We start from the raw sequence: 17,960 nt of genomic DNA on the forward strand, positions 1-17,960 counted from the left end.
GGAAACCCCATGGTGGAACAACATATGTAAAGAGGCAGTACTTCGAAAGAACAAAGCCTTCAGAGAATGGTTCCAGACCCGAACAGAGGAAGCTAGGGTAAAATATAAGGGAAGCAAGAAATCGGCACAGACCATAGTAAGGGCGGAGAAGAAGAAGTGGATGGAAAAATGGACAAGAATGTTAGAAGGGGACAGTGAAGGGAACAAAAAAGTACTTTACACCATGGTAAGAAATAAGAGGAACTACAGAAGCGAGTGCCTGAGGATCATGGATAATAATGGAAGAGTTGAGGAGGAAATGCATGAGCTCAAAAAGATTTGGAAGGAGTACTTTGAAGATCTGTTGAATGCCGTCAAGCGGGTAACTAACAGCGATGGAGAGCCAAAGGCAGCAGACGATTATAATAGTGGGGAAATTGATGATCTAACTTGGAATGAAGTGGAAGAAGCCATAAAAAGGATGAAAGGGGACAAGGCACCAGGTTGGGACGAAGTAACAGTGGATATGATACGAGCAGCAGGAGAAGTAGGAACCCAGTGGCTATACAGAGTGCTGAGGGTGGTGTGGAAGGGGAACAGAATTCCTGAGGATTGGAAGAAAGGAATTATAGTCCCGATCTTCAAGAAAGGGGATAAAAGGAGATGTGAGAACTACAGAGGAATCACCCTGCTATGCCACTGTGGAAAAATCTATGAAAAGATCCTGGAGAAGAGAATAAGAAGCAGTATTGAAAGTAGACTGCAAGAGGAGCAGTATGGTTTCAGACCGGGAAGATCAACAACGGACCTCATATTTGCGGTAATGCAACTGCAGGAAAGGCACTTTGAGTATGGGAAGGACTTAATCATGGCCTTTTTAGATATTGAGAAGGCGTATGACAGTATCTATAGGGACAAGCTCTGGGATGTGCTGAACGCCAAAGGGATAGATGAAGAGATAACACGAAAAGTCAGAAAAATGTATGAGGGAAGTGAGAGTTGTGTGAAAGTGGGGAGGGAACGTACTGCATGGTTCAAGCTGGAAAATGGGCTGCGACAGGGAAGTGCACTTCCGCCCTTATTGTTTATTATTGTTATTGGTGAAATCCTACAGCAAGCATCAGATGCAATTGGAGATCATAAAATAAAAGCAGTGCTTTTTGCCGATGACCTGATGTTATGGGAAAATTGCGAAAAGGAGGTGCAAGAGCAGTTAGATGTATGGGAGGCAACGGCAGCACAATATGCAATGCATTTCTCTGCAAAGAAAAGTGAAATAATTGTCACAACAAGGAAGAAGAATAGGCCAAATGTGGATATAACTTGTGGAGGGGAAAAACTCCAAGTGGTAGAGAACTTCAAGTACCTGGGAAGCATGATTGAAAGTAAGGGGGGGAAACGCAATGGAAATAAATGAAAGGTGCAGAAAAGTAGGGCAGTTCTTCAAATGCATTAGGAGGCTTATTTGAAGCAAGGAGGTGCTGCAGAAATCCAAGGGAATTATATACCGAACCTACTTTGTCCCCATATTGGCATACCGAAGTGAGACGTGGGTAATGCACAAAAGCGACAAAAGTAGAATACAAGCTAGTGAAATGAAGTTCCAGAGGAGCAGGTTGAGTGTAACAAGACGAGACAGATTGCGAATGTGTATGTGAGGGAAAGACTAAAGGAGGAACCAGTACAGGACAGGATAGAAAAATCAAGACTGCAGTGGTATGGACACATGAAGAGAATGGATGAGGGAAGAATTCCAAAGAGGATGTTTGATCTGCAACTGGAGGGGAAGAGGCCCAGGGGAAGACCAAGAGATAGATGGGTGAAGGGAGTGAAGGAATGTGTGACGAGAAGAGGAGAGAACTGGACGAAGGTGGAAGAGGGGGAATGGTGGAAAGACAGAACACGATGGAGAGGCTTGTGTTCCCGACAGACCCAGCCAGTGGCTGGAAACTGTCCAAGATGATGATGATGTAATTTTTTTTTAGGTATTTTATTATTGGATGAGAGAGAGATTGCGGTGGCTGACCTAGGTTGCGGCGCCGGAACTTTGTTGTGGTAAGTTTTTATTTATTTTAGTGTATTTGTTGTGTGTTGTTGTGGCTGGTGGGGTGGTTCTGAGTTGTATGGTTTGTTGTGTTGGTGATTTGGTATTGTGTGTTGGTTTGCAGGTATGTAGTTGAAGGGAACTTTTAGATTCCAATTTGTGGTCGTATCTGTGGGTTTTTTGGCATTGGGTGTCGCTGTTGACCTATAGGGGTGAAGGGAACTGTTCGATTCTAATGGGTGGTTGTGGCTGTGGGTGTTCCGGTACCAGGAGTTACTGTTGAGCTATGTAGGTCAAGGGAAGTGTCTGATTCCAAAGTATGTGTTTAGTGGAATTTGGGGAGTTTTGTGTGGCTTGGTATGGTGGTTTGTGTCAATTTGATTATACTTATTTTTGGCCCAACCCAAAAACTCCCAATTTCACACACTTGTCCCGTTAGTTTGATTAGGTTATTCGTAGAATGTGTGTGTGTTGGTTTTTCAATGTTTTTTCGTGTTGTCATGTTTACGAAATGACGTCATAGGCGCCATACTGGAGTCGTAGTGTATGGTAGTTTCCGCCATATTTGTGACGTCATGGGTCAAAGCAGACGGGTGGAATCGGACGCTTCCGTTTTCCTAAAGTTGCTCCCCAATATTGCTATACAGAAAATAGTTGAAGTCACGGGTCGACAGAAGCGTCCGATCCCACACGTCGGCTTTGACCCATGACGTAAAGGTGTTGTCGTGTGTGACGTCATGACGGCGCGGAGTTTGGTTTGTGAGTGTGGCGTGTTTGTAGATGTCGTGTTGTGGTTTGTTGTGCTCTCTGGTGGTATGTTCAGGGTTTTCGTTTGTGTAGTGTAATGAGCTCAGTTTGCTTTTGCTCATTATCCAGAACTGTTAGTGTCGGCTGTGTTTGTAGTGGAATTCGTTTCTGTGAGTTAACGATTTTGTGTGAAGGTTAATTTAGTGTTGTTCGCTGTACATCGTGTGGTAATTTTAGTAAAATTAATCGGTTGTTTTTGTTCAGGAATTGATGACGGATAAAATTAACAGTGCGCAGGTCAAGGGAAGTGTTCGATCCCAATGTGTGGCTGTGTATGTTGATATTGGAATTGGGAGATTTTTTGAGCTATATAGGCCAAGGGAAGTGTTTGATTTTAATTTATGGGATCAGGAGCTGCTGTTGAGCTATATAGGTCAAGGGAAGCGTCCGATTAGATATTGTGTTTAGTGGTATTTGGGTAGTTTTGTGATGTAGGTTTTTTTCATCGTTTCGTGTGGTTTTGTATGGGGGTGGGTGTCTAAATTTGTTTATATTTAGTTTGCCCCCACCCAAAACACCCCATTTCCCGGCCTTGTCCCGTTAGTGTCATTAGGCTTTTTCGTGGAAAGTGTGTGTGTTTGTTTTTCGATGTATTTTCGTCCTAATGTGTACGTACCGACTTTATCTGCGCCATATTGGAATCGTTGTTTATGGTCGTTTCCGCCATATTGTGACGTCATGGGTCAAAGCAGACGGGCGGGATCGGACGCTTCCGTATTTCTGAAGTCACTAATAAAATAGTTTCTTGCATTTCATTATTCAAATCGAATAGGCTCTATGAAAAAAAAAGAGAAATGTAAACAAAGTCTTACAAAAATTCGACAATCTGCCTTGAACCATTGTTGTTAGTTGCCCTTTGAACAAGAGAAACAGAACTATTTTTGTTGCTATATTTCAATCATCAACAACAAAGACACTACTTTGTATTGTAATTGTAACCATAAAACAAGACATGATGTCCCAAGAATAAGGGTCACTACTCAGGGATACTACTGGAATGATCATTCAAAGCCGAAAGGTCTAGAAAACAAGAGCTCCCAAGTTGCATATCTTAACAGTTACGAGTGCTTGTTCAGTAAAAGAGATGTGTTTCACGGCAGAAAAGGTGAACAAATGTTCATAGCTCTTAATGTATGCATTATAGAGCCCATGTTTATTAGACTTTTTGCTTTGAATGACTGTTCGCGTCATATCCCAGACCACTGATCATTCTTTCTCGGGCACCCTGTATACTACAAAGAAAGAATAGGAAGTACATTTAGTATTCAAAATGATTAAAGTTAGGGATGCTTTCTTCAAAATTTCGAAACAAGTGTTTTCCTCATGGTTATTGGATGAACATCTCAGTATCAAGTAATTTGGAGTATGTGTACGGTAAACAAAACTATGTATTGGATGAAATATATGCCTACTACATAACATGTGATACGCATTGTCTGTTGGGCAAATAAAACAGCAACCTTAAGTATTATGCGCAGGAAAGTTTCTAATCCAAGTGAAAAGATGAAAAGTGGCGATTGTAGGGCAAGCATGCAATCAAACATATGGCTGTACCAAATCGTGACACACCAGAAAAATACTGCGGAATACGATATTGTACACACTTAAATATTAAAATAAACGTACCAGCTCTTGAGCCTCTTCGACATGTCTTTCGATCTCCTGACTAATACTCTTTTTATCCGCTATAACATTCAACAGAAATAAAATTAAATGTGCAGCTGTAATTTTACATCACTTCGACACAGTTCATTCCATATTCATATTTCAAATGGAAACCCGACTGAATTAGAAACTACAGCCCACCATGAGTTGCCAGCTTTCCTATTTTGGCTGTGATATCTGCTGTCAAAACAGCATATTGTTGCGCGTGGCTTTCTATTAGTGACGCCATTCCCCCGAGGTTTTTCTTCGCAAAACTTGTCTCATTTGTATAGCACAACCATACAAATCTATTTTGTGTATAACATTTCACAAACCCGATTGTCCTGCCACGTAATTAAACCGACGTAACAGTATCTACACTACCACATTCGTACCCCTATTTTTTGTACATAATTAAATAAGAAATTGAACCTTCCCTACAAACACTTCACACTACAACAGACACGCCTATCAGTTTGTAACTTTTGTATGCATTCTTTTCCACGAAATACCAACGATTTTCATTTGCGCTGGAGTTCTGAACTGTCATTCAACAGCTGTTTCAAGTAATTGGATACTGAACAGAAACTTCTTTCTTATCTGTGACAAGTTCACATAATATTGTAAATACAGCGAGTGCCCATATTTGATTTGCTGATCCTGTACATGTATCAGCCATAAAAAGACAATCCAAAATAAATTTTTAATATGTTCTTCGAGTCCATCGAATTTTGTTTTGTAATTTTCTTTGATACATTAAAAAAAGTCTAAATCCTGGCTATCCGAAATTTACATGTTTCTTCAGGTACACTTATTTGAAAGATTTCAGACTGGATCTTTCTTTTCGAACACAAGTCACTGTTGGTACCCCTGGTGACTGTATTAGAGATTACTCTTTGATCAGTTCTTCTTCCGGTGGAGGTCTAGGGGGTATGTGTGCGATTTGTCACGAGTATCTGATACAATCCTTACGGCGAGCTTTTTATTTTTGAGTGTTTGGTGTTAGTTGTATGTAAGTCGACCAAATCTTGTTACTTCACTGTTAGTTTTTGTCATAGGTGATAAAAATGGTTCAGCGTCTGGTGTATCGGCGACGCCTGTCGTACAACACGAAAAGCAACAGGAGGCGTGTGTAAGTACCTTACGCTTTCATTAAAATATCGTAGAGAGAGTAAATATTTGCCCGATACGTGGTTGTGAAACAGATTTGCCCAAGATGTGAAAATCAGTTCTAAATAAAGCATTTGTAGCTTATACGGATCTTCCGCGATCGTAAATGCCTGCTAGCATACTTAGTAGAATCGCGTGTGGTCAGATCATTTTATTCTGATTATAGACTGCAGTGTCCGTTATTTAGGCGATGGGCGAAGAATACTACTACTTTCATTGTACTGTTAGTGAAAAAACACGATACATAAAATACTGGGAAATAGATGAATTCTGACCTGAGGATACACGATAAGACACTCCATGCTGCTGTACCGGGTGATATAGAATGTTAGGTGATAAACTTTCTTTGTTGCGTTGCTGGATACCTCGTAAAAGTGAAATGCCCCAAAACATTGTTTGTGGAAGATGCAATTACGGAGCCAAATGATTTTCAAAATGTATTCGAACTGCTTACGTTTATGATGTAATCATAGGTTCCATTAAAATCTGGACGAGATGTTTCGTTGTCATTTACTGCTGTATAATTAAGTAGGAATACATTCTTAGTTTTGAAAGAATCTTGAATCTCCGTGTACAGATAACTGCTTTTCATACTACTTAATACAGTAACATCACCATTTTTCCTTTGCTGAATGGATAACTTATGATTCTGTGTGGAAGTATTTGCAAGACATAGTTTATAAATTAGTTTGCCAAAATACAAGTGGTGTTCGGTAATTTTTTATAACTGTTAATGATCAGAACATTACGTGCTACTGGAAGTCCTTGTAACACAAGCCCAAATTGTTCTGTGAAAGGTTCGTTATTGTTAAAAACTAGCTTGGGTATTTCATTCAGTGATTTAGGTTGACTGTGTTTTGTTTTTCCTCAATTGTTTATTCATATGTTTGTTTATATTATTTAAATTTTATGCTATTCAGCATTTTGTTTGGTTCATTTGATGTTACAAATTTGTGTGGACTTTAAATTGCCCTAAGGTTCTATGCTATTGAGGATAACAAGGTCTGTTCATAGGAACAACTCCATACACCTTCATGTGGGTTAAATTCAGCTATTGTGATAATTAATAGTTCCTTCCTTTGTAAATCACCTACAGTGCAACAACTTGCTCTTTCTTAAATGCCAATTTGCTATTCTCTGTTGGCTTTGAAACATGCTTCTATTAGTAAATATTTTGTTTGCAATTTTGTAGATGGCTATGTTAATAACAGCACAACATAATTGTGATACCTTATGATACCTACATCATACTTTCTGCGTAACTAGTATCTAGTACCGCATTTTATTTGGTTTCCTGCTGATTCCAAATTTTTTTTTTCCCGAACTGTGATGGTCATGAAAGTTGAATGAAGCTTTTGACCTTCAGTGCTCTAAATAGTTTACCTTTTCCCTGTAATTGCAACATACGGTCATTTATCTGCCAATTAAGAGTTGTGTATATATGTCACCTCAGAACAAGATGTGTATTGATTTGTCACCTACGAATAAAATGTTAGTCTTCGTTGGTGTTGCTGTCGTAATCACTTGTATTGTCACTCATTATCCAGGAGTATACTATTGCATATAGTTTGCACGGGTCAAGAGGAATGTTCGATACCTCATCTTCGACCAGTGATGTAATGTAAATGATTGCTATCATGTCATCTTCTGGTATGTATTTCGCAGTTGAATGGTAATTTGTGGAAACAAAAACCTCGGATGTGGTAGCTGATCTGTAGCACAACCTGTTGCCACTGATAAGACACTATGGTTACCATATGTTTTACAACATTTGTCGCTCATTTCCTGTGTCATTGTCAAAGCCAATCATTAATATCACTGTCAGATATTCCTGTTAATCCATTTCGTGTGTGCTACACAATGATATTCAAAGAAATAAAAATAGTTTTCCCTCGTTTCTGGGATGAGCTGATGGTTGTACACATTGCAATCTTCTGTTTTATCTTATCATCTATTGGTTTTACACCATGATTCCATTCATAGTGTCATACTGTCCACTCGTTGAATATTTTAGTATTCAATTTCCTAAGTTGTTTTCTGTCTGTTTCACTCTGAAAAATGTACTGAATTTCAGGACACTAATTTGTGGTGTCTCTCCAGGATCACTAGTTTTGAATGCTGATCAATCAAGATCCTGAACCAACTTTTCTGTGGCATTTTGCACATACTCTTCAGCTGATTTTTTTTTTCTGTCTTTAAGTACAAAGAGAAAAATTTTCGGCATTGAAAAGTTTTTTTCCTTGGTACCCTGTAAATATACCTTGGGAAAAAAAGCATACAAACTTGGCTGGGTGTGTGCAGTAAAGCACTAAAATACTGACATCCCCCTTGATAGCGTATTATTTTGAGCCAATGATGTAAGGCTTACAGTGATACACAATGGCAGTCTTTATATCTAATGTGATCTCAACTACATAAACGTGTGTAGTGGAAAGTTTAGTAGCTTTATTCAAGCAGGTAGATTGTGTCCAATATAGGTGCACAGACATTTTCATATTGGTGTGTCACAATTGGTAACTGTGTGAAAGATTGCTATGTAAAATAGTTATGTATATTAATAAACATTAAATATTGCAAATAGCTCAGCCTTCCCACCACAAAAAGTATTACTGTTGCATGAACAAAGTGCTTATTTTTCTGTTCAGCTTTGCACATGCCTTTTCCGACAGTGCAAACACGCATTTTTGTGTGTGTGTGTGTGTGTGTGTGTGTGTGTGTGTGTGTGTTGCTTCCCAGGTTAGATGGCAATCTCTTCTGCTCTTAAGCAGATGACAGGTAGCTGAGGACCACATGTGTTTCATTTTATGTCTTATGGCAATTTATCTGCAACAGTGTACATAGACTCCAAAGAAAGCATGCTGAAATTTATAGTGATAACAAACACAGAAGTCACATGGAACTCTGCTTCTGAAGATTATTGGAATAAAAATGTCTTGATTTGGTGCCCTAAGCCTCAAGTAATTGGTAAAAAATCTCTGTTCATATAACTGTAGAGAATAAGATAAGTCTCAAAATGGGATAATGGAGGAGTCGTAGTCTACAAATTTATGAAGTGTGTGAATGAAAACTATGAACAAGTATTCATGCTGTGGCAACTTAATAGCACAACAGTTGAAGAGCCTGACATATGAACAAAAGAAGAGGTAGCCTATGTGTAGATCCTCAACAAATGACTAGAAATTGAAATGGACATTGGTGATGCATAAAATACTAAACTTGAGAATGAAATATCTGTTGCGGTGGATTCTGGGGTTTGCAACATCCTCAAATTTGAGTCCAGGGTTATTATTCTTTATATAGCCCGTCATTAGCCTACATAGCCTTTATATATATAACAGCACATTTGGCATGTTGAAAGTCAATTTACTTTTGCACAATGGTTAAGAACCTCACTTAAGTATAGTCACTGAAATGTTTTGTTTTGAAGTGTGAAATAAATCAACAGGTATATAATTCACTCATTACCAACTAACAAAAGTTATTGTCAGCCTTATCACTGCAGTTACCCACGCTGAAAATCTAGATCTAAAATCTTGCTGTGACCTGATATTTGCAAACAAATAGTTGCCACTTTTTTCTGTTCCTCTATTCTTTTTATGTTGCATTTTGTCACAGTAAATGCAGCACCAGCTCCTGAGAAAAGAAGGGGATGCATAGTAGGCTACTTATGCATGGAGTAACATGTAAACGCAAGGAGGCATTTGCATAAATATGTTCTTTCCACAGATTTGGCAGCCACTGGTTGGTTTGTAGCATATTATTCATGCTTGGCTGACCCAGCAGTGTACAAAGTGGTTCAGAAACTGGATTCTCACTGCCAAGGACAATACCTGAAATCATTGCCTGCCCTTATAGGTGTAAGGTTTTAATGGTTTCCTTAAATCCCTTAAGGCAAGTGCTATGATAGTTTTCTTTGATAAGGGCAGGGTAAATCTCCTTCTCCAATCCAAAAGTATGCACCATCCACATTACCTCATCATTTATGGGATGTTAATCTTTCCAGCAACATTTTAACTTCTACGAATTTGCTTCAACTCTTTGCAGAATGTTTTCTGCTGTGTATTCTAGTGGAATCTTTTGAGGCTGAGGATGATGTTGTAAATGTGTTTCTCCACAAATTGCCTGCTTACATTTTCACAATGCAATATAGGTGAGGCAGCTTTGATTGCCAAGATAACTGATAGAGGCCTAATAGGAACTAAAAGTTGGCATTTTTTGTATTATTTTTGTTCTGTGCTAGTCAAGTGTCATATGTTGACTATCTAATGTTTCAAGGTCGCTTTGTATTGTTTGTCACTTGCACTTTATTTTCAACTTGTGGTGGGCTGTTGGTGTCAGAAGAGCATTTCAATGCCAAGTTCTGCTGCTTCATTTGGATTGTGCCAGATAAGTGTTTGGTGGATACAGAGGACTTCTGATAATATCTTTCCTTTGGGGCAAATAATACAGATAATCGGTTGGAAGTTACCATTTACCTTAAATGGGTTTTGGAGTTTGAACGTAAATAAATGCTTGTATGTAATCCAGAAATATGCACCAACAATTTTGTAGTGCAACCATCTGTAGATTTTGGCAGCTGTAGGCCATATATCACTATTTTTTATCATGAAAGGCAGTGCATACTGTGTTCAAAGGATAAACAGATATGCAGAGCACTTATTCTCATTAGCAACAAGAAGATTAGTTTCTGTGATACGTGGAATGGAGAATGTTGTATACTGCACTTCTTAGAGAACGTGAAGTAGTTTTAATATTATAATGGACTTTATCACGTAGACTGTGTATTGCTTAATAATGTGATAGCAGCATAGTTCAGGCATGTCAGCTGCCATTTCAGACAGCAGAATACACTGATTGCTGTGGTATTGTTGTGATTTCTCGCAGTATGTTCATAAATTTGAGCATCAAATGTTGTAAGAATACTGTAATTTATCTACATCCACATTCATACTCTGCAAGCCACCCTGTTGGTCATAGTGGAGTGAACCTTATGGTACTATTAGTCATTATATTTCCTGTACCGCTCACAAATGAAGTTAGGGGAAAAATGATTTGTCTGTTTGCTTCCATACATGGCCTAATTTCCCCGGACTTGTTTTCGCGATTATTATGTGAATTATATGTTGGTGGCAGTAGAATCCTTCTGCAGTCTATTGCAAATATTGCTTCTCTAAATTTTTGCAGTATTGTTTACATAAAAGAATTTCTTCCCTCCAGGTGTTAGTTGGGTGGAACATGTTATTTTGCATTCACATTCATATATAAATATGGCTACATGCTGGCCATTTGCATTTTATTTATTTATTTTTAAATTCCTATTTGAGCTCAGGAAGCGTACCTATAATGCTTGCATATTGATAGAAGCTACCTGTAACAAATCCAGGTTGTCAAAAAGGTCAGTTGACCGTGTACTTAACATTAGATTCGTCATAAGTCCCAGTGAAAGTATAGTAATGAGACTGCACTTCATGAATTGTTATGTGATACAGGGTCATTCCACATCAAAGGGCCCAATATTTAAAAGTGCCCCCTCCCTTCAACCATCTGCAAATGTAATGAAATTTGATGTGAAAGTTTTGTGTGGTCTTTGATGGTTATATACCAACTTTCAGTCCGGTATCTTCAGTGGTTGAATCTTTAGGGGCTTTTAAAGAGAGGCTACTCACCTTCTCATAACATAAGAAGGTGCAAATGTGCCAAGTTTGCTAGACATTTTTAATAGTTCTAGCAAATGTTTTGTCATTGTCTTTAATATACATAGACAACTTTTTATGCTGAATCACACCAAATTTCAAAACTTAGTGTGGATTGATTTTGTTATGCCAGTACTTAATAGTGCAAACTACGCACTCCAAATGTGTAGCTGGATCCGTTTGTGCTGCATCTTTATGTGGATAATGATAAAACTCCACTGACATCACTCTCGTCACTGTTACAGACGCTTGAAGTTTCACTGTCATTATTGTCATTTAAAGAGATAATCATCTCTTCCACTGAAGTCTCCAAAGCACCTACATCTTTCCTGCTTTTTCCATAATGTTGTGTGTATGTTTGATGGCTTTCTTCCAATCTTCAGTGGTGACATGAGTAATAGCTTTTGTAGTGCGTGCTTCTACTGCAGAGAGTGTAAATTTTTGGTTGTTCCTGGCAACGTAACCTTTTAATTTGGGCACATATGAACTCTATAGGGTTGAAGTAGCAGTGGTATGGTGGCAGCCTGACGATTGTATGCCCATATTTTTTTTTGACAGTTCGTCGATTTCATATTTTGGAAATTGCGGTTTATGGAAATTTATTTTTTCCACAAGCTCGACCTTCTTAAGGTCATGAGATATATTTATGTTAAGACACTCAAGCTGATTAATCATTTCCTCCTTCCGCTTTGCCATGGTAGGTGCTTTATCAACAACAACCGAATGATAGGGAGCATTGTCTAAAACAATTGTTGATGGTTTATGTAGATGGGGCAAGAGCTTCTACGAACTACTTTGTGAATGTAATGTGGTTCATATCTTCATGATAATCTCCTGTCTTCTTTGATTTAAAGAGAAGGAGACAGTTTGGTACAAAACCTTGTGAGGTGCCTGCATGCAGTAGAATCAGTCAGCTCCCCTTACCAGACGGCATCTGCGTTGCTCCTTTAATCGTGTTGTCTGTCCGCCCCTGATTAACTACGTGATCAGAATTAGCACGTTTCATCGAGCCAAACCACTTCTTATGCTAAACATTTGTCTTAAAGCTCGGCATCGCCATGCAGCAATATCTTCCCTTTCCATCAATAGCGTACGACCACAAAATTGTCCGTAGTCAAATCCTACATTGTGCAAAACTGTGAATAACTATGTTTGACTACCCTGAAAAAGCCCTGATTCTTTAAGTATAACCAATAACTTTGAGGGTGTGGGATGTTCCTTTCTGTGATGATAATCGTGAACATAACGACGAATTGCATCCTCTGCGAATGAATCTAAATTCGTAACATGCCTATCCATAGAACGTTTCTTCCTGGGAGTACCAGGTTTGGATGGTTCTCCAACTTCCTTTTCTGTCTCGAACAGTTCCTTCCCAATTTTTACGACTGTGTCTCTATTGATATTCAGAGCTGATGCCTTTCTATATACTATCTTGCTAACGGAGAGTTGTGGGCCACCATCAAGTTTTTCACTCTCAAAGTAATCTCTTAACAGACAAACCATTTCTCTACACTTTCCTCATGCAGCAATCCCCTGTCCACTAGAATGACAGCAAACTTTCCTAATTTTTGATGTACTTTCTTCTGACATATTAAATAAGACACAACAAATAACTGTCACAGAAACAATCCAGTAACGCCTAAACTGCTACAAAACAAACACAGCGCGCAGCGATCGCCCAGACTCACTGCAACTAAATCGCGGCACAAGTGGAAGTGTTGTGGACTGTGTGCAATCTTAGTGTTGAGTGCTGAGTTTGTGAATAATCAATAGCCATTGTTGTAGCTGAATTGAAGCACTAAAGCAATATGATTTGGTAGGCTCATTTGTATATTTTACATGAAACAATGACTGAATCAGGATATTCATGACCTTTCAAAATTGCTTACTATAAGTTAATAAACTATAGTACAAAATGAACCAAGACACCATTGCACCCGCTACTGTGGGGGATCTGATGGAGAAGATTGTCATAAGTCATCACCATTCTATTATGGCAGACGTCGACTACAATCAGTTAAGGAAATGTGACAAGGACTAAGAGTTTGTACAAAATAGGCCTGGGCTTGATTTTACTGAAGATGCCCAAGTTTGTTCTTACCATAATGTCTTGTTGATGACAAAACTTCAATTCCTGCAGAAGACACGCTGCAACCCATTTGGTAAGGAAAAACATGTAACCAAGAAGCAACCATTCCAATGTCTGATGGGCTGAAGTTTGTGACTAGCGAAGTTTTTAAACCTGGTCACAAAATTTCTACCAGGTGTAGACTTTGAAATGAAATGGCCCGAAAAGAATCATCAGCATAAGCAAGAATCACCATCCACTGAAGACATGGATGTTGTTGATGCTTGTGCTGTTGCTAATATTTAATTATCATCACTCAGAGACCCACCATTAAAGTTTCAGCAGATCAGCAAAAAGGATTCAATGGGGTACATAAAGCACAAAGTTCTGTAAGCCAAAGGTAGCATTACTAACGTATTTGCCACAGCTGCTAAAACTTAATCTTAAGCTTCAGACTTCAAGCAATTGCAGTAAAGTTCGAATTTGGACTCTGGCCCTGTGCAATTGGACTATTGAAAAAGCTGTTAAAGAATTTGCTGTTTCAACTGAAATGGCGAAGAAGGCTAGGAAACCAAAGATAGAAGGTGGGTTGGAAACACCTGCATACCGAAAAGAGAAAAATCTCAATGATGAAGTAAAACAAAATGTCCGCACTTTTTTAAAAATATGAGTTCTCTCGTTTATGCCGAGGCAAAAAGGATTGTGTTACGTAAGAATAAATGGCGAAGAGATTCATAAGCAGAAACACCCACTCCTTTGTGACTGGAAAGAAATGTTCATTGCTTATTGTAAGCAATAAGGAAATCGACTGAGCTCAGGCCGAAATTTTATTCTATAGTTGGTGTTTCTGGAATCACATTCATTGTGTGTGTGTGTGTGTGTGTGTGTGTGTGTGTGTGTGTGTCGCGGGCACCAAAATGTTCAGGTTGGAATCAAAATATTATATGCTGCAACATTTGAGAGTAATGTCCAGGAAAAATGCAATTATAGGTTTTTCTTGAAGACACTTTTAAAGACTATGACCCAGAAAAAAACAATGAAATACAAACAGTGGGTTCATAGTGACAGAGATGCATTGGAAACATGTCAGAGAACTGTTTAAGATTTCATGGAGACATTGATTTTGAAAATTACTGGTTTAAGAAGCCTTCACATTTTGTGAACACACTAAAGACTATACATTAAACAGCTAAAAAGAAATCTTGCAGAAAATAATTATATTGATGGATTTTGCTGAGAATTATTTATTTGTTGTTCAAGGAGTTGTGCAAGGATTTCATTGAGTTAATATTCAGGACACATCACATATATTTGTTGTCTATTTTGGTAGCATTTGTGCGCTCAGCTACTGCTTCGTCATGATACCATTGCTGTCCATGTGTTTCAGATAAAGTTAATAGCATATTTAAAGACAAAGATTGAAAACACTAAGAATGTTTATTTTTGTGATGGTTCAGCTGCAGCTGCTTAGTATAAGAATTTCAAAAATTCCATCAATTCATGTCTGCATGAAAAGGATTTTGGCATCACTGCCAAATGGAATTTTTTGGAACAATTTGCATATAGAAAATTTTGGCCAACTTTGCAGATGCATGCATATATTTTCATCTAGGCATCCATTGTTAATTTTTTCCATATGTAGATATCATAGGTAGGAATAACCTTCTGAAGTTGTGGTGTGATTGGTTCATATGAGAAGTAGCAGTTGTCGGTCAAACATTGGCTATCAGAATAGTGTGACAAATTTTTGATCCACTTTACAGGCTTGTATCTATATTTATGTATGACTAAATTCCCAATTTTTTCCGTGGTGTGATTCAGCATAAAAAAGCTATCTGTGTATATTAAACCAAATGACCAAATGTATGCTAGAACTTTTACAGAAGCCTAGAAAACTTGGCACATTTACACCTTCATATGTGATGTGGAGAGGAGTGGCCTCTCTTTAAAAGCCCCTAAAAATTCAACCACTAAAGATACTGGACTAAAAGTTGGTATATAACCATCAAACACTATATATAACTTCCACACAAAATTTCATTAGATTTGGAGGTGGTCAAATGGGGACCTCCTGGTCGCCTTGACAGGGATGACCCACAGATGAATATGACTGAAATGCATAGTCAGAATAAAATAAGTAGCTACAGCTCTGTGTTATATGGTCAGTTCCTAACATTACTGGCAATTGGCAAACACTGCCTACACAAAATATTTGCTATTTATTATTCTGTTTGTGGAATGCAATGAAGTTCTTAGACAATTCTGCAGTTCTCCCATCATATTTGAGAAGGGAATGGACTGATTAAAAAAAATCTCTCGCAGTAAACTTTGTTGAATTATTTGTTTTCATTTAGATATGAATGGGCAGTTGGTAAAATAAAATATCTTGCTTGTTGCAGTGTCCGTACTCCTGGTGGAAAGCTGGTATACCAATATTTGAAAAAACCTAAGAAGATCCCAAGGTGTGGACAATGCAAGGACAAGCTGAGGGGCATAATTCCAGCTAGGCCAATGGAAAGATCAAGAATGTGCCGCAGGAAAAAGACTGTGAAAAGGGCATATGGTGGAGTCTTGTGTCATAAATGTGTAAAGGAAAGGTTAGTATTGCTTTTTGTTAACTAGGAATTTATTGTACATTGAACAGCGAGAAGATATGTCAACGTTGTTTTGCATAGTATGCTCAAGTTATGTTGCCTTGTTCAACAGAATCTTTCTAAAAAGTTTTTGTTTGGTGGAATAGTATTGGTTTTGGCACAGATAAATTTCATAGAGGTAACATGTAGTCATCATTTGACATATTTGTGCATTTAAATGTCTGGTAATGATTTTTGTTTTCAAGCCAGTATTATAAAATGCAGTGAGGTTATTTTTGTGGTGCAAATTGTATTTGAATCACAGTATCTGATATTTGCTTCTTATGTTGTGTCAGTTTAATGAACGCACCTTTTTTTTCCTTCCAGAATTATTCGTGCATTCCTCATTGAAGAACAGAAGATCGTCGTTGAGGTGCTGAAGGCTCGTCAGTCATCTGGAGATGCAAAGAAAGCTGATAAATAATTATCAATGGACATATTTAATAAACTATAAAAGTTATTAAACGGATTTTTTTGTAATGATACCTGTATTCTTTCGTGACTTACAATTTTGCGTGGAGAGTTGATCTGCTCATTGATCAGAATAGCTCCTTCAACTTAGTGGCAATAGTGAATTTTGTCTTAAATATGAGAAGGGTGAAAGGTTATTCAGGAATGACATTTTGCACACAAAAGCTTTCTTTTATTTTTGAGGTTTTCTCTTGTTAGTTTAGATGTTTGTTATATCTTTAAAGATTGGGCGAGAATGCTGCCTTCACACACACCGAAACTTTAAACTTTCTCTTAACTGCCTCATACCAGTCACATACAGACTTGCCCAGCATACATAATTTTTTTTTTTTTTTTTTTTTTTTTTTAAAAAAAAGGGGAAAGCATAACATGGAAATACTTTCTTGCCATCAATGAGGTTGAGTGTAGGCTGTAACTTCAGTTTTAAGGTCTGCCTTTTGTGATGAAAAGTGCATAGGATGTTGGAAAGTCTGCAGTTCTCTTGTCCTTCTGAAGATAAGTCTTTCATTGTAAGAAACATATTTATTAGTATGTTACATGAGGTACACATGGTAGATGGTTTTTACAGTACTAACATAATGTTCTTCTGTTGTGCCTGACAGGCAGAGGCCTCTTAGTTTGACACTTTAGGAGACATCACAGCTATGTCCTGCACAGTGAAATAGCACTTGGAGTCAGCATGATGTGACTACCATGCTTCCTATAAAACGAAGGGGTCATCTGCATCTGTTTGTGGCCTAGTAGGGAAGCATTGGTATTACAATATAACTGGTGTGATGATCTCAGGGCTTACTAGATAGATTTGAGTATGCTTATTGACAATGAGTGACATGGCAGTTTAATGGGTTAGTGTACGTTCTGTGAATAAATCATGTTATTGACGAAGTAACTGCTACTAGTTGACATACTTCTATAGATTCCATTTTTACTCGCTAGGCTTTAGATTCCATCGAAGAAATAGGGTTGATGTTGGCGTTATGACATTCCTTGCACAACTGCAGTTATGATGACTGTTGTAATTATAACTCTTACGTCTCCTTTTTTCTGGTATGGAAATATTGTTGTGGTTATAAAGAATTTATTTAAAAGTAGTGAAAATCAGGAGAACTGTAAACACGTATTTTCAAATTCTATTGGTTTTTAATTTAGGATATATAAGTAGAGGTTTGACATTTAAAGATTCGAGGGAGGGTGAGGTAGATGCACTTATGAATACCACAGTGTTTGTGACACCAAAGATAATGAACAAATCCTGTTGAGATTACCTCGAAAAGCGCCAAGTTACAAAACAGCGACCGTCGATATTTGATGTAAGGAAGCAGAGGAAGACACAGAGTACCCAAGTTATGCAGAAGACCACAATGGGATTAAACTGGATTAAAAACAAGACTGATTGCAATTGTGAATTTGTGTAATGAAAACTTTCTCTGTCTACAACTACAAAGTCTTCC

General features: G+C 38.0%; 2 protein-coding genes across 2 annotated transcripts in view; one reads left to right on the plus strand and one right to left on the minus strand.

The window, feature by feature from the left end:
• The window catches only part of LOC124594956 (vesicle transport through interaction with t-SNAREs homolog 1A), a 42,680-nt gene extending 37,625 nt beyond the window's left edge, over window positions 1–5,055 (minus strand). Inside the window, exons 1-2 of the mRNA XM_047133466.1 lie at window positions 4,637–5,055; window positions 4,457–4,515 (exon numbers count right to left, since the gene is read on the minus strand). Of these exons, the coding sequence (XP_046989422.1) occupies window positions 4,457–4,515; window positions 4,637–4,724 (147 nt within the window). The 5' untranslated portion in view covers window positions 4,725–5,055. The remainder of the gene's footprint in view (window positions 1–4,456; window positions 4,516–4,636) is intronic.
• A 269-nt stretch (window positions 5,056–5,324) lies between these two features.
• LOC124593800 (60S ribosomal protein L34-like) lies at window positions 5,325–16,518 on the plus strand. The gene is made up of 4 exons (XM_047132148.1): window positions 5,325–5,404; window positions 5,533–5,606; window positions 15,805–16,002; window positions 16,366–16,518. The coding sequence occupies exons 2-4, from the start codon at window positions 5,542–5,544 to the stop codon at window positions 16,460–16,462; spliced, it is 360 nt and encodes a 119-aa protein (XP_046988104.1). The 5' UTR covers window positions 5,325–5,404; window positions 5,533–5,541; the 3' UTR covers window positions 16,463–16,518.
• Window positions 16,519–17,960: the final 1,442 nt, after the last annotated feature.

This window comes from Schistocerca americana, chromosome 2 (genome assembly GCF_021461395.2).
Source record: "Schistocerca americana isolate TAMUIC-IGC-003095 chromosome 2, iqSchAmer2.1, whole genome shotgun sequence".
NCBI lineage: Eukaryota > Metazoa > Arthropoda > Insecta > Orthoptera > Acrididae > Schistocerca > Schistocerca americana.